The sequence below is a fragment of the Sturnus vulgaris genome, chromosome 7 (assembly GCF_052056855.1).
Source record: "Sturnus vulgaris isolate bStuVul1 chromosome 7, bStuVul1.hap1, whole genome shotgun sequence".
NCBI classification, from domain to species: Eukaryota; Metazoa; Chordata; class Aves; order Passeriformes; family Sturnidae; genus Sturnus; species Sturnus vulgaris.
In genome coordinates, this window is record NC_142249.1 from 30,749,181 (window position 1) to 30,763,465 (window position 14,285).

The window sequence follows — 14,285 nt, forward strand, 5'->3', positions numbered from 1 at the left end:
CCACTGGCGGACACTCACGGACGGACGCGCTCCCTGACCAATCCCGCTCGGGGCGGGCGGGGCTCTGTCCGTCACGGCCTATCGAAGCCCGCGTGGGCGGGCCCCGCCGGCCCGGGCGGCGTGAGGGATGCTCGGTGCGGGTGGCGGCGGCGGCCCCGGGGCCCGCCATGGTGTGAGGCGCTGCCGCGATGAACGGAGCGGTTCCGTCGCTCTACGATCCTAAGGCGCGGGTGCTAAAGCTGGGAGAGAGCTTCGAGAAGCAGCCGCGCTGCGCCTTCCACACAGTCCGCTGTGAGTGCTGGAGTTGGGGCAGCTCCCGGGGGCTGCGGGGGTCGGGGAGGGGTTCGGCTGCCCCCGGTCCCCGCAGTCCCCTGGAGGGCGGGGAGTGGTTGCGGCTACGCTCAGTGGCTGCCTCTGTCCCGGGATTCTGGGGCTCAGCTGGGCGCGGAGAGCCGTAGAGTGCTGGTCCGGGATTTCGGGAGCGGTGCAGGTTTCAGTCGGTGCTGGAAGCACGTACGGCCATTGTATCCTAGAGCTGCCCCTCGCTATCCGCTGGCATTAACTTCGCTTTTTGTGCCTTTTCCATAGTGTCTCCCTGCGGTTCTGCTGGAAACCGAGCTAAGCTGAAGCTGTGGCTCTGTCTTCTTTCTCTTGCGCTCAGTTTTTAGAAGTTCCGTACAATTCAGCAATCAAAGGTTAAAGGCAGGCGGTGTTAATCACGGAGCCAGTACACCCTCCCTGAGTACATAATTACTATCTAGAGAGGTGTGTGCTCAAAGATTCTGAGGGTAGCTAGGAAACAAATGCTCCCAGGATTATAGTCCTTGGTAATTTAGGACTGCAGCTTCTGGTTTTGTTGTCTGGTTATTTATAGGCTGATATCCCTAAGATTCAGTCTTACGTATGTTCTCTGGAGAGTGTCCTGTGTGCAAGATGGGTAATGTGCTCTGTGAGCAAAGGGAACGGCACTTAGGCAGATTGTCTGCAACTGTGGAAGCGGAGGAGAGGGGGAAAAAAAAGCTATAAATGGATTTAAACAAATGCTGCAATTTGAAATTTACCCTAATTTTAAAGAGGACTAGCAACCTCATCTGGTACCTCCTACCCTTAGAGTTTCATGCTGACTCTTGTAATTTGATGGTTTATTCTGAAATCTGTTTTGAAATCTCTCTTCCTTTCCAACAAATGAGACATAGTAACTGGCACATTCATCAGTTCTACCAAATGCACATGCAGAAGAAATATCCTCTGATACCTGACTTTTTTAACAGTTGAGTAAAGGGAAAACAGCTGCTGGTTAGAAGTTAAGATTGGAACTGTCAATATCTTCATTTTCTCAAGTATTAACAGCCCAGTGACCATATATTAAAGCAAATATTCTCTGATTTGATGAGAAACTTTGGAATTGTTGAATGCTTATTCCTGTAAGATGACACTTAGGGGTTTGCCCTAAACAAGGTTAGCAGGGGTTGTCACCTGTGTCTGAGCCGCGAGCACGCACAGCCCTGCCCACCAGCTCCTGCAGCCTGGTTTTCCTGCCTGGTTGGTGTGCTGGCTGGAGCCATGCTTCCCAGCTGTGGTCTGTGCCGCCTGGCCCGTGGCCGCAGGCCGAGTTAGGGAACTGGGAAGTTCCCCAGCTGCAGGAATGCCGCCGCCAGTGACCAGCAGCGTGAGAAGGGGCGAGGAGCGAGGCAGGGCGCCGGCATCCCAGTGCGAGACTGGCCTTGCCATACCCGGAGCCGTGGGCTCCACCCCACATATGTTACCACAGGCCTTGAGGAACCTCTTGATGGCTCCTGTCTCCCTAAATCGGTACAGGCAGAGTTTTGTCTGTAGCCATTCCCAATTTATTTGTGGTGGAAATAATACTCTGCAAGTGATGAGCTGCTGTGCTGATGCCTGAACATGTATGTTTGCAATGTCTTGGAGTTTTGAAAAGGACCAGAAATCGATACCCTCTTTTGCTCAAAACTTATTTTAACCATTACTTTAGAAGCTGAAAAAAGCAAAATGTAAAGCAATGTTAAACTGGGAAGGTATTTCACTTTTAACAAAAATAACTACACTGAAACACCAAGTTTCTGTCAGGTTCTGATATGCTTGTTACAGTAAAGTCAGAAACAGAAAGAGAAATGCGTATTGAGGGGTGATTTCTTCTTTGCATTTTCAGTCACTTGTCTATATCTCCCATATTTGAGATCAACATTTTCAAGAGCTATTTATTGATTCTTCTGAAAATAATTACATTATAATTTACCTTTTGAAATATAACACAGCTTGTTCAGCCTTTTTATCAATTAAAACCTAAAGGTGTTTTTCTAATTTTAACCAAAAGATTTAAACACGTATAATGAATCCTGAGAAAAGCAGCTTAACTTTGAATTCTATTGACTTATGGAATGATCTGCTCAGGGGAATGGTAGATGATACACTAGCAAAAAGGCTTTTACTTAATAGCCTCCAACTGCAATTAAGTGGTGCCTGCATTTATAAGATTCATGAAAAGCCTGTAAGTTAATCTGGTTTATTTTTCTATTTAGATGACTTTAAGCCGGCATCTATTGATATGTCCTGTGAAGGAGACCTTGAAGTTGGCAAAGGTGAACAGGTGACAATAACACTGCCAAATATTGAGGTGAGTTGATGTGGCTGAAGAGCGGCGGACTTAAGGGAATGCTTTATTTTATTGTCCTAAGTATATGTCCTGACGATGGAAGGATATAAAGTTTTAGTGCTGTTTCAGAGCTGCCTGGTTGATTTTTAGAGTAGAAAAACAATTACTCTAAGAATGTAAGATTACAAGAGACCCAAAGGTTAAACAGCTGCACTGTAACTTTATTTGCTACACTGGAAATATGCTGTAGGATGACCCAGAAGTATTGCGTACACAGAAAAGCTTTATGTGTATGTTGGCAGTGCAAGTTTCCTCTTGGTATTTATTGCTCTAGTGCAGTTCTAAAGCAGGAAAGACTGGAAAGGGAAAATTTACTACTTGCCATGCTTTACTGCTCTGCTGATATGGGAACTGAAACCCCTTTTGGTGAGAGGAGTCCTAGAGAGAGCCTGCTCTCATTGGGAAACAAGCATTTAATCAGTTTCAAACTAAGCTAAGCGAGTAAAATCCCATTCCAGTCAAACACCAGCTGCTTTTGGACACAGCTACTGTGAATCTAATTTGAATTAACCAGTAACATTTTTAATGGCTAGAAATGATCACTTGTAGTGAACTTGTCACCACTGATGGATTGCTGTTTCTAAGAAAAATGAGTACAGGAGTAACATTTACTGGACTTCTGATTTAATAGGGCTCAACTCCACCAGTGACTGTGTTCAAGGGCTCAAAGAAACCTTACCTAAAAGAATGTATCTTAATTATCAACCATGACACTGGAGAATGTCGCCTAGAGAAACTTAGTAGCAACATCACTGTGAAAAAAACCAGGTGGGTGATTTACAGGAGAAACAACTGTGCTTTATTCATTGTGAAAAACAATTTGTAAATGAGTCTGAATTGAGATATATAACTACATATTACTATTTCTAGGAAAATGTAATTTTAGAAAGTACCTGGCCTTGTTCAAAGGAGTCAAAAGCCTGCTTTCTCAGCAAACTGACTTCACATATTTTGAGTCGTGACTGCAGAAGAAATGGAAATTTATTTTTTTGTTAACCAAAACATGTTATATTATTGAAAGAAATAGTAACTATTTTCTGGTGAGTTTAGAAGGAGGAAAAATCTGTTTGGCTCGTAGCTTGCCTACTGTCTTCTGACTTGTAAATGAGGAAATTTAAAAAATAAAATTTTTTGATAGGTATCAGTAATTTTATGGCTTGTTTTTCTTAGACCAAGTGTTTTAATATTGTTTTTTTCTTCTGCTGAGTCCATATAAGTAACTCCCAGCGGAATTATTATGTGATCCTGGATAGCAAGGTATAAAAACAAATCAACTGACAAAGTGCTACAAAATTATGAGCACTGTATAAAAAATAATTTTAACACATATATACAATATCAATAATATAATATTAATATATTATGTGTATTAGTATAATAATTTATGAGTATAAAAGCATACCTAAGAATTTAATGATGCTATTTAGAAAGGCTTAAGAAATACTTCCATCGTACCATATCCCCAGTGTTCTTGCATTTTCCTTTGCATCTTGCCTTCTAGTAATTAAAAATCTTTTCCTATTACACACAGAGCTGAAGGAAGTAGTAAAGTCCAGTCTCGCATTGAGCAGCAACAGCAGCAAATGCGAAATGCAACAAAGGTTCCAAACAACATTAAAAATTCTCCATCAAAAGAAAAAACATTTCCACCTTCTCCTATGGATGATATTGAACGGGGTAAGCTCCACTGGCACATATGTTTCAGAAACTTTGCTGTTAACAAGCAATTAGTTTTTAAGAGTTTTTTGTGTCTAGGTTGTTTTTGTTTTGTTACTTGAGTTTCACACTAGGAGCTGGTTATGTAAACAACTTTACTCTGATATGGAAATGATGGCTCTGGCTCAAGTGGATAAAAAAAAGCAGTATTTGTAGTTCACTATAATAGAAAAACAGCTGAACCATTAGGCTTAATAATACTATGGGTCCTGCTGCTGTTTCCTTGACTCTGTCTTCCACTGCTACTTTAATCAATTAAATGATTGGTTGTGGTACTAAGTCACTTCCATTTTAACATTGCTTCTTTTTCTTTCTGTGCATTCAGCAAATATGTTACAGTACTCAACATACACTTTAAATTACCAGATAGAGCCTTGTGGAAGATGAGGTTTCAATGAAAAAGACAGCTAAAAACTTGCATAAATCAACCCTTGAGCAGTGCTATGTACTGTTTCCTTGAGAGACTCTGGTTTGGTGTGACACTCATATTTCACTTAATAGGAGGCCTTATTTCCTTTGGGAGGACAAGGAAGGTGGCAGGTGGTAATTACTTGCTACAGAAATGCGGACAGGTGGCAGTTTCATTGACTGGAACTGACATCTGCTTCCTAAGTTGTTCTGAATTCCTTTAAACAGATTTTTTTTTGATGTATCATTACGAAGACAGTTTTTGTTTCCATTTTGGTCTTAAGCTCTGACCAGCAATCTGTATTATAGAACAGCACTAGAATTTATCTAAGGTTGCAAAGAGGAAGGAAAACTTGAGCACATGAAACAAAATTATGCCTTTTCTAAGTGGTCTGTTCTTTTATGGGGGGGTGGTGGTATCAAACACTGAAAGTCTCCAAAGTGTCTGCCAAGGTACCAAACTCTTGTGTAGTGCCAATCCAATTTTGAGTACTGTTTAAAATGCTGAAAAGTTGAAAAGGATGGTAGAGATTATCAAGTCATCTAGTCCAGCCTTCTGTCCTAAAGTCAGACTTCTGATGTAACATTTAACCTGTTCTTAGAACCTTCCACTGACAGTACTTGCTGGCAAGCCATTCCAGGGCTTTGCTCTCCTTACTGTTCGGGTTCTCCCATATAAATAGTCTGACAGCAAGCCTATTGCTACTTTCATATTTATCATGCAAGTACAGAGCACGTTACTGTGCTGCTTTTGAGCTGTCCTTCACAGGCTCAGACTCCTCTGTCCTTACCATTCTTTATGCAAAATGATGCCAGTTGGTTCAATCTTTCCTTAGAAATTTTCTTTCTAAAGCCCTGATTTGTTGTCAATTTCCTTTAGCTTTCTTGCAATGAGTCCAAAAACTTCTAAAAGTGTAGTCCCTAAACATATCTACTGAGGTTTAGCAGTGCTGACGTGAGCAAGAAGGCTTCTTTACAGGCACTATTCATCTTTATACACAAAGAACAAATAGTATCATGTCTATAGCATTACAAGACCAAACAGTATCAAGTCATTTCTGCACAGCATCGTGTGGTAGAACAGTGTGTAGGGATCCACTGTAACTCGCAGACTCTTCAGAAGTGTTGCCTGCTTAATCATTCTTCATCCCATTGTGTAACTGACTATTCCTGCTTAAGTACACTACCTGGAATTTGTTACTAACTTTGTTTTCTGGGGTGCAAGGGAAGCTCATTCTGCCATTACCCTCTAGTATATGTACAGCTCTTCCTTCACTGGTTAAAATTATTTAATTTAAATTCTGTGTGATTAAATTCAAGGTGGAGATCTTATTTCTCAGCTTTTAGTATTGGCCATTTACTTACATTTTTTCCTATGTTAGATATAGCTTAGGAAAAAGTGGAATTGAATGCTTAGGACTTGAGTGGTGTCTTTCAGTTAGGTGTCTTACAGCTCCAGATGTGTGGTGGATCATGTTCTCTTGGACATATCCTTAGTAAAAGAAGGATGCTTAGATGCTTCCAATTCTTATTTTCTTTCTGCTCCCCTTTTTTTTCCTTATGTTTGAGTCTTTTCATTGTTCTTTCTTTTTTATCCCCTAGCATTGGGTTAATTTGTCCCTGTAGCCCTAGCTGCATTATTTTAGGTGCCATTTTTCATGAACACCATTTTCTTTTACACTGGCCTTTGATAAAGATGGACTTTCCTTTAGACTGGCTTTTGATAACTTAGAGTCTGTTTCATGGAGGTTTGTGTTGAAGATTAATCTTTTTTTTTCCTTCTCCCTTCTTCTCTTAAGCTTTGCACTGTCTTCAACCTGTTCTGTATTGGGCAAATTTGAAGAGAGATGAGCTACTCTCCTACTTGCTTTATTGTGTCTGCTATATCAAAGCTGTTCCTAAAGTATTCTAAGAGCTTGTAAAACATCTTAACAAATGTCTAGGTAGTTACAGTCTTGTATAGTGATGAACTTCTGCACCCTGTATAACTCCTCAAGTCCTCCCTCCACCATGGTTCAGAGTTCTGTTTCACACTTCTCTCAGCACTCGTGTTTTGCACAATTATTATGTGTACCCTTCTGCAAAGATCGATTTCCTCTGTATGTTGGACTTGTGTCAGAAATGCATACTGTGCAGCATTATTTACATCTCCAAATCTATAATGAAACAAGAATTTGGAGAGATCTTCCTAAGATAAACTTTGGATGGTTCTTTTGGATATTCTTCATGCTTAACTTGATTTTTGAGCGAAATGTCACGTGGTTCAAACAGGTGTATTGATTGTAATGCTGAACTGCTGGGAGGCATTTTGGGTGCAGCTGCAGACATCTTGTAGTGACTGATCTGTGGATTGTAACTGCAGTTTTTAGTCAGTGAAAGCCATATTTGGGGCGCTAAGGAAAACACAGAACACTTTCTTCTAGATGCAGAAATGAAAGGCTATGTGGGATGCATTACCTCGTGGAATGTGGGTTTAAGCATTTGTGTTCACAGTCACCCTTGTTCCAACACTTGGCTTGAAAGGGAGAAAGTGCTCAAGCTATGAGAATAGAAAACCACATGACAGGCTGGATACTCGCTTGTACCTTTTGCTTTGTTCTGGAGAGCTTTGGTGAATTTGGTCTGGGTTTTTTTTAAAGTTGCTGTAGTGTGTGCCTGATGTCTGTTTGGTTTTTTTTTTCCTTTTTCCCCCCTCTTTCTTACATTTCAATTATGATGAATGTAAACTGAGAAACAAATGATATTGTTTGCAGAGCTAAAAGCAGAAGCCAGTATCATGGACCAGCTGAGTAGCTCTGACAGTTCATCTGACTCTAAAAGTTCTTCGTCCTCTTCATCAAGTAGTGAAAATAGTTCTAGTGATTCTGAAGATGAAGAAATGAAGCCTCCTCTTCCTATGTCAATGCCATATTTGCAGCCTCAGCCTACTGTGTCTGCCATACCACAACAGGCTGTTCCTGACAAAGATGCCAGTCATAACAGATCCCAAGAGAGCAGTGGTCATATGATGAATACACTACGTAAGTACAAAGGCTGTTCTTTTCTTGGTGCACAATTCCAGACATCAAGATTCTGAAAGGAAACCATATTGTTTTTAAGTATGTCTCTGTTATAATTAAAACTGTGGGAAGTGATGCTAGGGTTTGATTGTTCAGCAGCAGGCTGAATTAGACACTGGGCTAGAAGGTTCGTGGTTCACAGAGATATTAATTTAAAGCTGAAGCAGTTGGAAATATTTCCTAAGTTGTTCTGGCTTCCTCCCAGTTCTATACATTGAGACTGGAGAACAGTAATTTTGTATTGAAAATACATGAACTAACAGGGCACTCCCTAAACATATGCTTGCAATTTCTTGGATAGAACTATGGGAAGGATACTATGGTTGCAATACTCTGAGTAACAGAAAAGATGGTGTATTCTTAGCTGTGTCAGTTACAATTAGTCATGGCAGCATTCCACCGGCCAACATGGCAAAACCAGCCTTTGCATATAAGGAAGGAGGTGACTTGCTTTCAGGTGATATTATCTTATTCCACAAATTCAGGCAACTAAAAATGTAATTTGAAAAGTAGCTGTGATGCTCAAGAGGGGTTGCTGCACTTGGAAAACTCTCTCATAAGAAAAAAAAATCCCACCAGGTAGAGGAACTTAAGTTCACTACCTAAATAACAGGAGTACTCAGACACAGAAGTGAGTATTTAGCTATGATAACTCTTCCAAAATGATTACATTTTTAATTAGCTGCTTAGCTGCCAGGTCTTGGTTTGAAGAGATTTCCATTAACCCTGGTCCGTGGCTAAAGATCATTATGGTTTATCATTTATATGTAAACTTGTTATACTGACATTTTAGACTCTGGCAGATCGACTTTTATTTCAACTCTTAGTGGATAACATGAATAACAGTTATTTTACTTTTTTCTCCTTTTTTTAAGCTAGTATTTAAATACTTAAATGACCTGCATTGATATTTAATTGTGTACTGTATTAACAGATAAGATCAGACTGAAAAGTCCTGTGACTTCACGTGTAGAGAGCTAAATGCTGCTTTCATTTTACTGTCACTGCAGAGAACAATGTCTTCATGTTTACAGCTTGCGTAACTTTAGAGTGCCGCTTATTTCAACCCTTACTGACAAATGCGATTTCCCGTTCTCCACGCTTTTAAATAAAATCGTTACGAAAATTTGATTAAGCTTTATCCCCAAAAATCTGAAAAATCCCCATGAATCTCAGGTGGCAAAGCTTCCAGTGAGAAATAGAAGTACAGATGGCCAAGTCCACCAGTTCCAACATAGGGAGAAAATGCTGCTTAAACCATGACAACATCAAGACTGTTTCAGGGGAAGTTGGTGGCTTGATGTTGCTTGAGAACCATGCTGACAGGTAGAACCTCTGCCTGTAACCTTAGGCCTCTGAGCTTGCCCAGCTCCTGAGATTATTGCCATTTATTTACACACATTCTATTGTAATCTTCTGTTACAGATATGGTACTGCTTAAAACAATTCCATCCCCAACTTCCAATGCAGTTAACACTTGAGACCTCCACTAGTTAAAGATCAAACCAGCTACTTCCAAGGAGATTGCTCTTCTCTAGCTCTGCTGCTGAGAGAATTTGGCATGAGAGTGAAACCTGGAGAAACTAAATGGATAGCACATTGTTCTACTGACTGAGAACTCTTGCCATTCAAAGATTTTGTACAGTCATTTTTTCCATCTCAAGGTTTTGCAAAAATAAAATATTGAATCAACAAATGTCAGCACAAGCTGCTTGCTTGTCTAATCTTGCTTTGAGGTGTGTGCACTTATGTCTGTGACAAGTTTTGTGCACCTCTGTAGAATCAGGGCCATACCAGGTCATTAGTGAAGTTTTTCTTTGACTTTCTGTGTGCAGGGAGAAGGTTGAGGGACATGTAGAGAGCAGAGTTTTATCTTGCATTTAGAAATTATGCAGCTGAGATTTTGTAGAACTTGGAAAATGGAGGAGGTGGTATCTAGAACATGGTAATGAAATACTTCTGTCATATCTACCTCTTCAGGAATCTGGGGCTCAGGACTGCCCCTCACTTCCAAAATACTGCTTCTTCCCCTTTCTACCTTGAGAAGCTGATTATATAGGCTCACAACTTGCCTTATAACAAAGTCTGTAAATGGTAGCACTAATGAATCTGTTCTTCATTAATATTTGATCATATGTTGCTTTATGTCTACTTTTTTGTTTAAACAAGGGTTATGTTAAACAAAGTAACTTTCCAAAGAAAGCCCAGCATAGATGGGCTATTCTGTGGCCTTATGTTAGGTACTTAGTGTTCAGCACAACTTTACTTCTTTTGATGCTTGGTGCTGGTACAAACATAGCTGTTTTACTTTGGCAAGTAATAATTTTCCCTTTTATTAGTTTGGTGTTGATGTGACCACTAAGATCTGTAAAACAGTGATCACTCCTATGAGTTTCCCTGTCGCCTATAACTAGCAAGAATTCAGTTGAATATATTACATTCACCGATTTAAAAACATAGGAAATGTAACTTGCAGTGCAATCTGTTTCCCCAATTAATATTACTAATAAGCAACTGGCACCACAAAAACAATTCAACAATTCTCCCTTACTTCCAGCTGCCTCATAAGCACAATAGTCTAGATGTTTCTTCAGGGTCCTCGTTAAATGAGCTTTCTGTCTTTGCACCAAATCCATCTGAAAGCCACCAGCTCTAGATTGTGCTATTTTGTTCTGTCTCTGAAGGTGTTTTTTTTGGAGATAGAGCTGCAAAAATGAGGCAGAGAGTTTAGCCTGAAGTAAATTCTAACATATTAATTCTGACTCTGGAACTTGGAGTTCTTGCTTTTCCCATCTGCTGGTTTTCACAAGCATTGGTATTTTTGGCTGGTGTTACAAGGTTTGTGTAATTTCTATTAACTATGTTGAAATAACTTTTGAAGGCTGCAGAAACACTATTTGAAAAGTTATCTTCTTGTTCACACTCCCTGTCCTCCTGTAAAGTGCATAACAGGGCTGGGATTTCTAAGAATTCACTAATTCTCCCTTGAGTGATAAATACATGAGTTTAATTTACCAATACCATTCTCTGTCTTGAAAGATCTTTTAGAATACATTGTTCTGAATAATTACTGGCAAATAACTTGATTTTATTCTTTCTAAATTACTTTTAAAATTTATCTTAAAATAATATGGCTGTAAATTTTTTCCCCATATAGTGGATTGGAAACAAAAAAAAATTGTACACAGTAATACTTTAAAGATTGCTGGAAACAACCATCTTTACTATTCTTATATAAAGTGTTTTTGTTGTTGCAGAGAAGCATGTACCACTTTCTAAGCTTTATTGATGACACAGTGGAAAACAAAGGAAGGCTAAATGCAGCCATGTTAAAGACCCCAGTGTTCTGGCAGAAATGATATGACTGAGAACAAAAGATCAAATCTGAGTGTATTGTGAGGTTTATCCACTTGAGGTTACTTTTTCACCCATCTGCAAAAGGGATCTGTGAAGGGTGCTGCAGCTGAGGAAAGGGCATGTGAAAATAGTGTGTTGACTCGGTTTTCTCAGTTTCACTGATTTTTTTTCTTCTGTTTTTAGGCCATTTCTGCACAGCCTGAGATGATTGTTTTTCTCTTTTGTAATGGTTGTTTGGCAAGGGAGGTGTGGGTAAAAGCATACCAGTTGGAGCAGACTCCTAAAAATGTGTGGGAAGTTGCTAGATATGATGTAGATTGTGTGGAGCATGCTGCTGTATTTTTTGCTAGTTATCTGTCATCCTGGGAAGATTCCCTTCCTCCCACCCCCTGAGCTTATGGACATCCCAGCAAGCACATTGTAGTCGTTTTACTTCCTCATTTTGAAATATATATATAGAGAGCCACCAAATTAAAGTGCTGTGTAAAATTTCTTTTGATGTTTTGTTTGCTCACTTGTTCCAAAACCAGTTTGAAATAGTAGGTCACTGATACATCTTTAAGTGGTACGTCAAAGAGCTGCTCTTGATTGAGACACCACTTTGTTTTCAAGCACAGCTGAGTAGCATTCAGACGTGTTTAAAAAAAATCCAACAACTTGTTTTTCATAAAACTGCATTCACCAGCATTTTTCCACTTGTTAAGCATGAAAATGTGGGTGGCAGATAGCTAGGTGTTGTCTTTTGTGATCTAGTGATGTTAAATAAATGCCCTTGTGCAAATATGCTAATGGCTTCCTTGCCTAGATTTTAAAATTGTAGAAGAGTTATCTGTCTAAGGTTCTGTCACTGGGAGTTTGGTTCTATACCTACTTTTTCTTTTATCATAGAGTAGTTTGGGTTAGAAGAGACCTGCTGAAAGATCATCAAGTCCAGCCCCTCCTTACCTGTTTGCTATTAGCTTTTTTAGGCCTCAATTGGGAAAGGGAATGTCTTGAAAGAAGAAAATTATTTCCTTGAAAATGACTAATTTATTGACTCTTTCTCTTCTAGGAAATGACTTGCAGCTGAGTGAATCTGGAAGCGATAGTGATGACTGAACAAGTTTTTGGCCTTAAATGTATCACCTTTTTTGCTAAATATGTCTTAGCATCTGTTTTGCACTAAGATTAGATTACCAGAGACTGGAATGAATGTCCTCAATTTTGATAATAGACATCCTAATTTTCTACTGACACATCATGTCTATAATACAGCAGCATTGGTATCCTGTCAGTGCTATGGTTATGTGTTTATCTTTCAAATTACTGTATTTACAGTAAAATTGTGTATAATCTGATTTTGATTATTTTTGCCTCAGCCACCTGTTTTACTTGAAATTGATTTGTAACAGCTAGTTACTTTATATAAATAGCTATGGAATGGAGAAAATTCTGATATTTATGGAGGCAAGTTTCCTTCCTATTATTTAAATGCTGATCTCACTACTATGACTTGGAGGGAGTGAAAGGGAGAACAACTAAATGAGGTCTGCTGTGTCAGCTACACTTTTTGTTCAGTTCACAGTTCATACCTTTAAGGAAACTGCTGAATAATGTGGTCCACTAGTGCAGTTACAGTTTACAATTGTTCAACACATTGCTGAATTCTTAATTTCATTATATAATGGGACTTTATATTTCTGAGCCTCAAGATTCCTAAAGGAACTTGACTATTCTCTGCCTGTTTTATGTAACTTGAATAGGCAGTCTTTTTACAACCTTTTTGTATCCAAATTTAGGTAACTGCAGAGACAGCAATGAATTTCCTTCATTTAATTCTGTAATCAGAAAATTTCTTTGTAGAAGTATAAAAGTAATTTAATAAAGCAAATGTTTATCATTTTCATGCATCAGATTCTGTTTTTACTGGTTAAGAATTCAATGTTCTACCTAAAGTAGTCATGCCAGTGAAGGGGTCAGGCAAAGAAATAAAGCAGTGAAATAGTAGCTAGTGAAGACTCTCCATCCTGTCTACAAGACTGAAGTGTTTGTTGCTTTTGTTACACTGAAGTGACCCTTAGTAAGAGCTTGCCAAAAGTTTATGGTGGTGCAACTGAATGTTTACTTCCCACTGGCATTTGGATGTAATCTGTAATAATACTATATTAGACCAGAAAAGGTCTTATTTTTTCCACATTTGAAATTATACTTCAAGACCTGAAGAACTGAGGATCAGACTCCAAGTTTCATCCTGTAATTTACTACTGAAGAGTTTTGTAACAGTAGCAAATGTCTGTAGGGTGAGTTCTGACAAGATAAGTCTGCTCAGTCTTGCACAGAAGTCTCCTTTGCTGGATTGCAGTGACTGGGTCACAGCTCTGTGTCTAAACTGTGAGGATTGAATCCCATATGTCAGCCTGAATGCGCAGACAAGGAAAAAACTGCACACTCAGTAAATGTATACAATGGATGGTACTGGAGGAGCTTGTTCTCTGAACTCTGCTCTATCAACCCAGTGAAATATGGGAAATTAAATGAAATATGGGAAATGCTGCTTTCCAATGCTTCCATACCTTGTGCTCTGTACCAGGTCACAGCTCGTTAATCTTCTGGCTTCCTCAAATTGGTATCATAAGAAGCAAAATGTTCTTGTATTTGTACTCAAAGCGACAAATTTAAGTTAATAGCCATGGGTGAGCAGGTGTTAGAAAAGGGCTAATGCACAGCCTTGAGGAAGGTTGCTATGTAAGTATGTCTTACCCTTGTAAGACATTTGAAGCTCTTGAGGGAAAGGGGAGTGAGGTCTCTCATAGATCCTAGCTGTTGGTGTGGGAACTCTAGCAGAGTCCCTGGCTCTGGGCATGTACTGCTGATAAAGTCAGCCAGGGCAGTGTGAGGAGCTAAGATGTTGCTCCTCAGCACTAAAGAGCAGCCCTGTGTGTTAAATAAAGGAATCTATGATAATGCAGTGTCCTGAGCTGAAATGTCTTCTCTTTGCTCTCCCTCTGTCCCCAGTGATTCATTTGCATCAAAGCCTTCCCTTAGGATGATGCTAAATTCTAATTCCAGAGGAATGCTGCTGTTTTTCCTGA

General features: G+C 39.5%; 1 protein-coding gene across 1 annotated transcript; it reads left to right on the top strand.

The window, feature by feature from the left end:
• Positions 1-92: 92 nt before the first annotated feature.
• Positions 93-13,095, top strand: EAF2 (ELL associated factor 2). The gene is made up of 6 exons (XM_014871757.2): positions 93-291; positions 2,541-2,635; positions 3,306-3,442; positions 4,206-4,351; positions 7,552-7,818; positions 12,266-13,095. Exons 1-6 carry the CDS (start codon positions 189-191, stop codon positions 12,310-12,312), a joined length of 795 nt encoding a protein of 264 aa, XP_014727243.1. The 5' UTR covers positions 93-188; the 3' UTR covers positions 12,313-13,095.
• Positions 13,096-14,285: the final 1,190 nt, after the last annotated feature.

Bases quoted from the DNA above. Each gene is read 5' to 3' on its own strand.
- EAF2 (XM_014871757.2), top strand. From the start codon at position 189: ATGAACGGAGCGGTTCCGTCGCTCTACGATCCTAAGGCGCGGGTGCTA. The intron at 2,636-3,305 runs GTGAGTTGATGT...CTGATTTAATAG, and splicing joins TAACACTGCCAAATATTGAG to GGCTCAACTCCACCAGTGAC. The intron at 7,819-12,265 runs GTAAGTACAAAG...TTTCTCTTCTAG, and splicing joins TCATATGATGAATACACTAC to GAAATGACTTGCAGCTGAGT.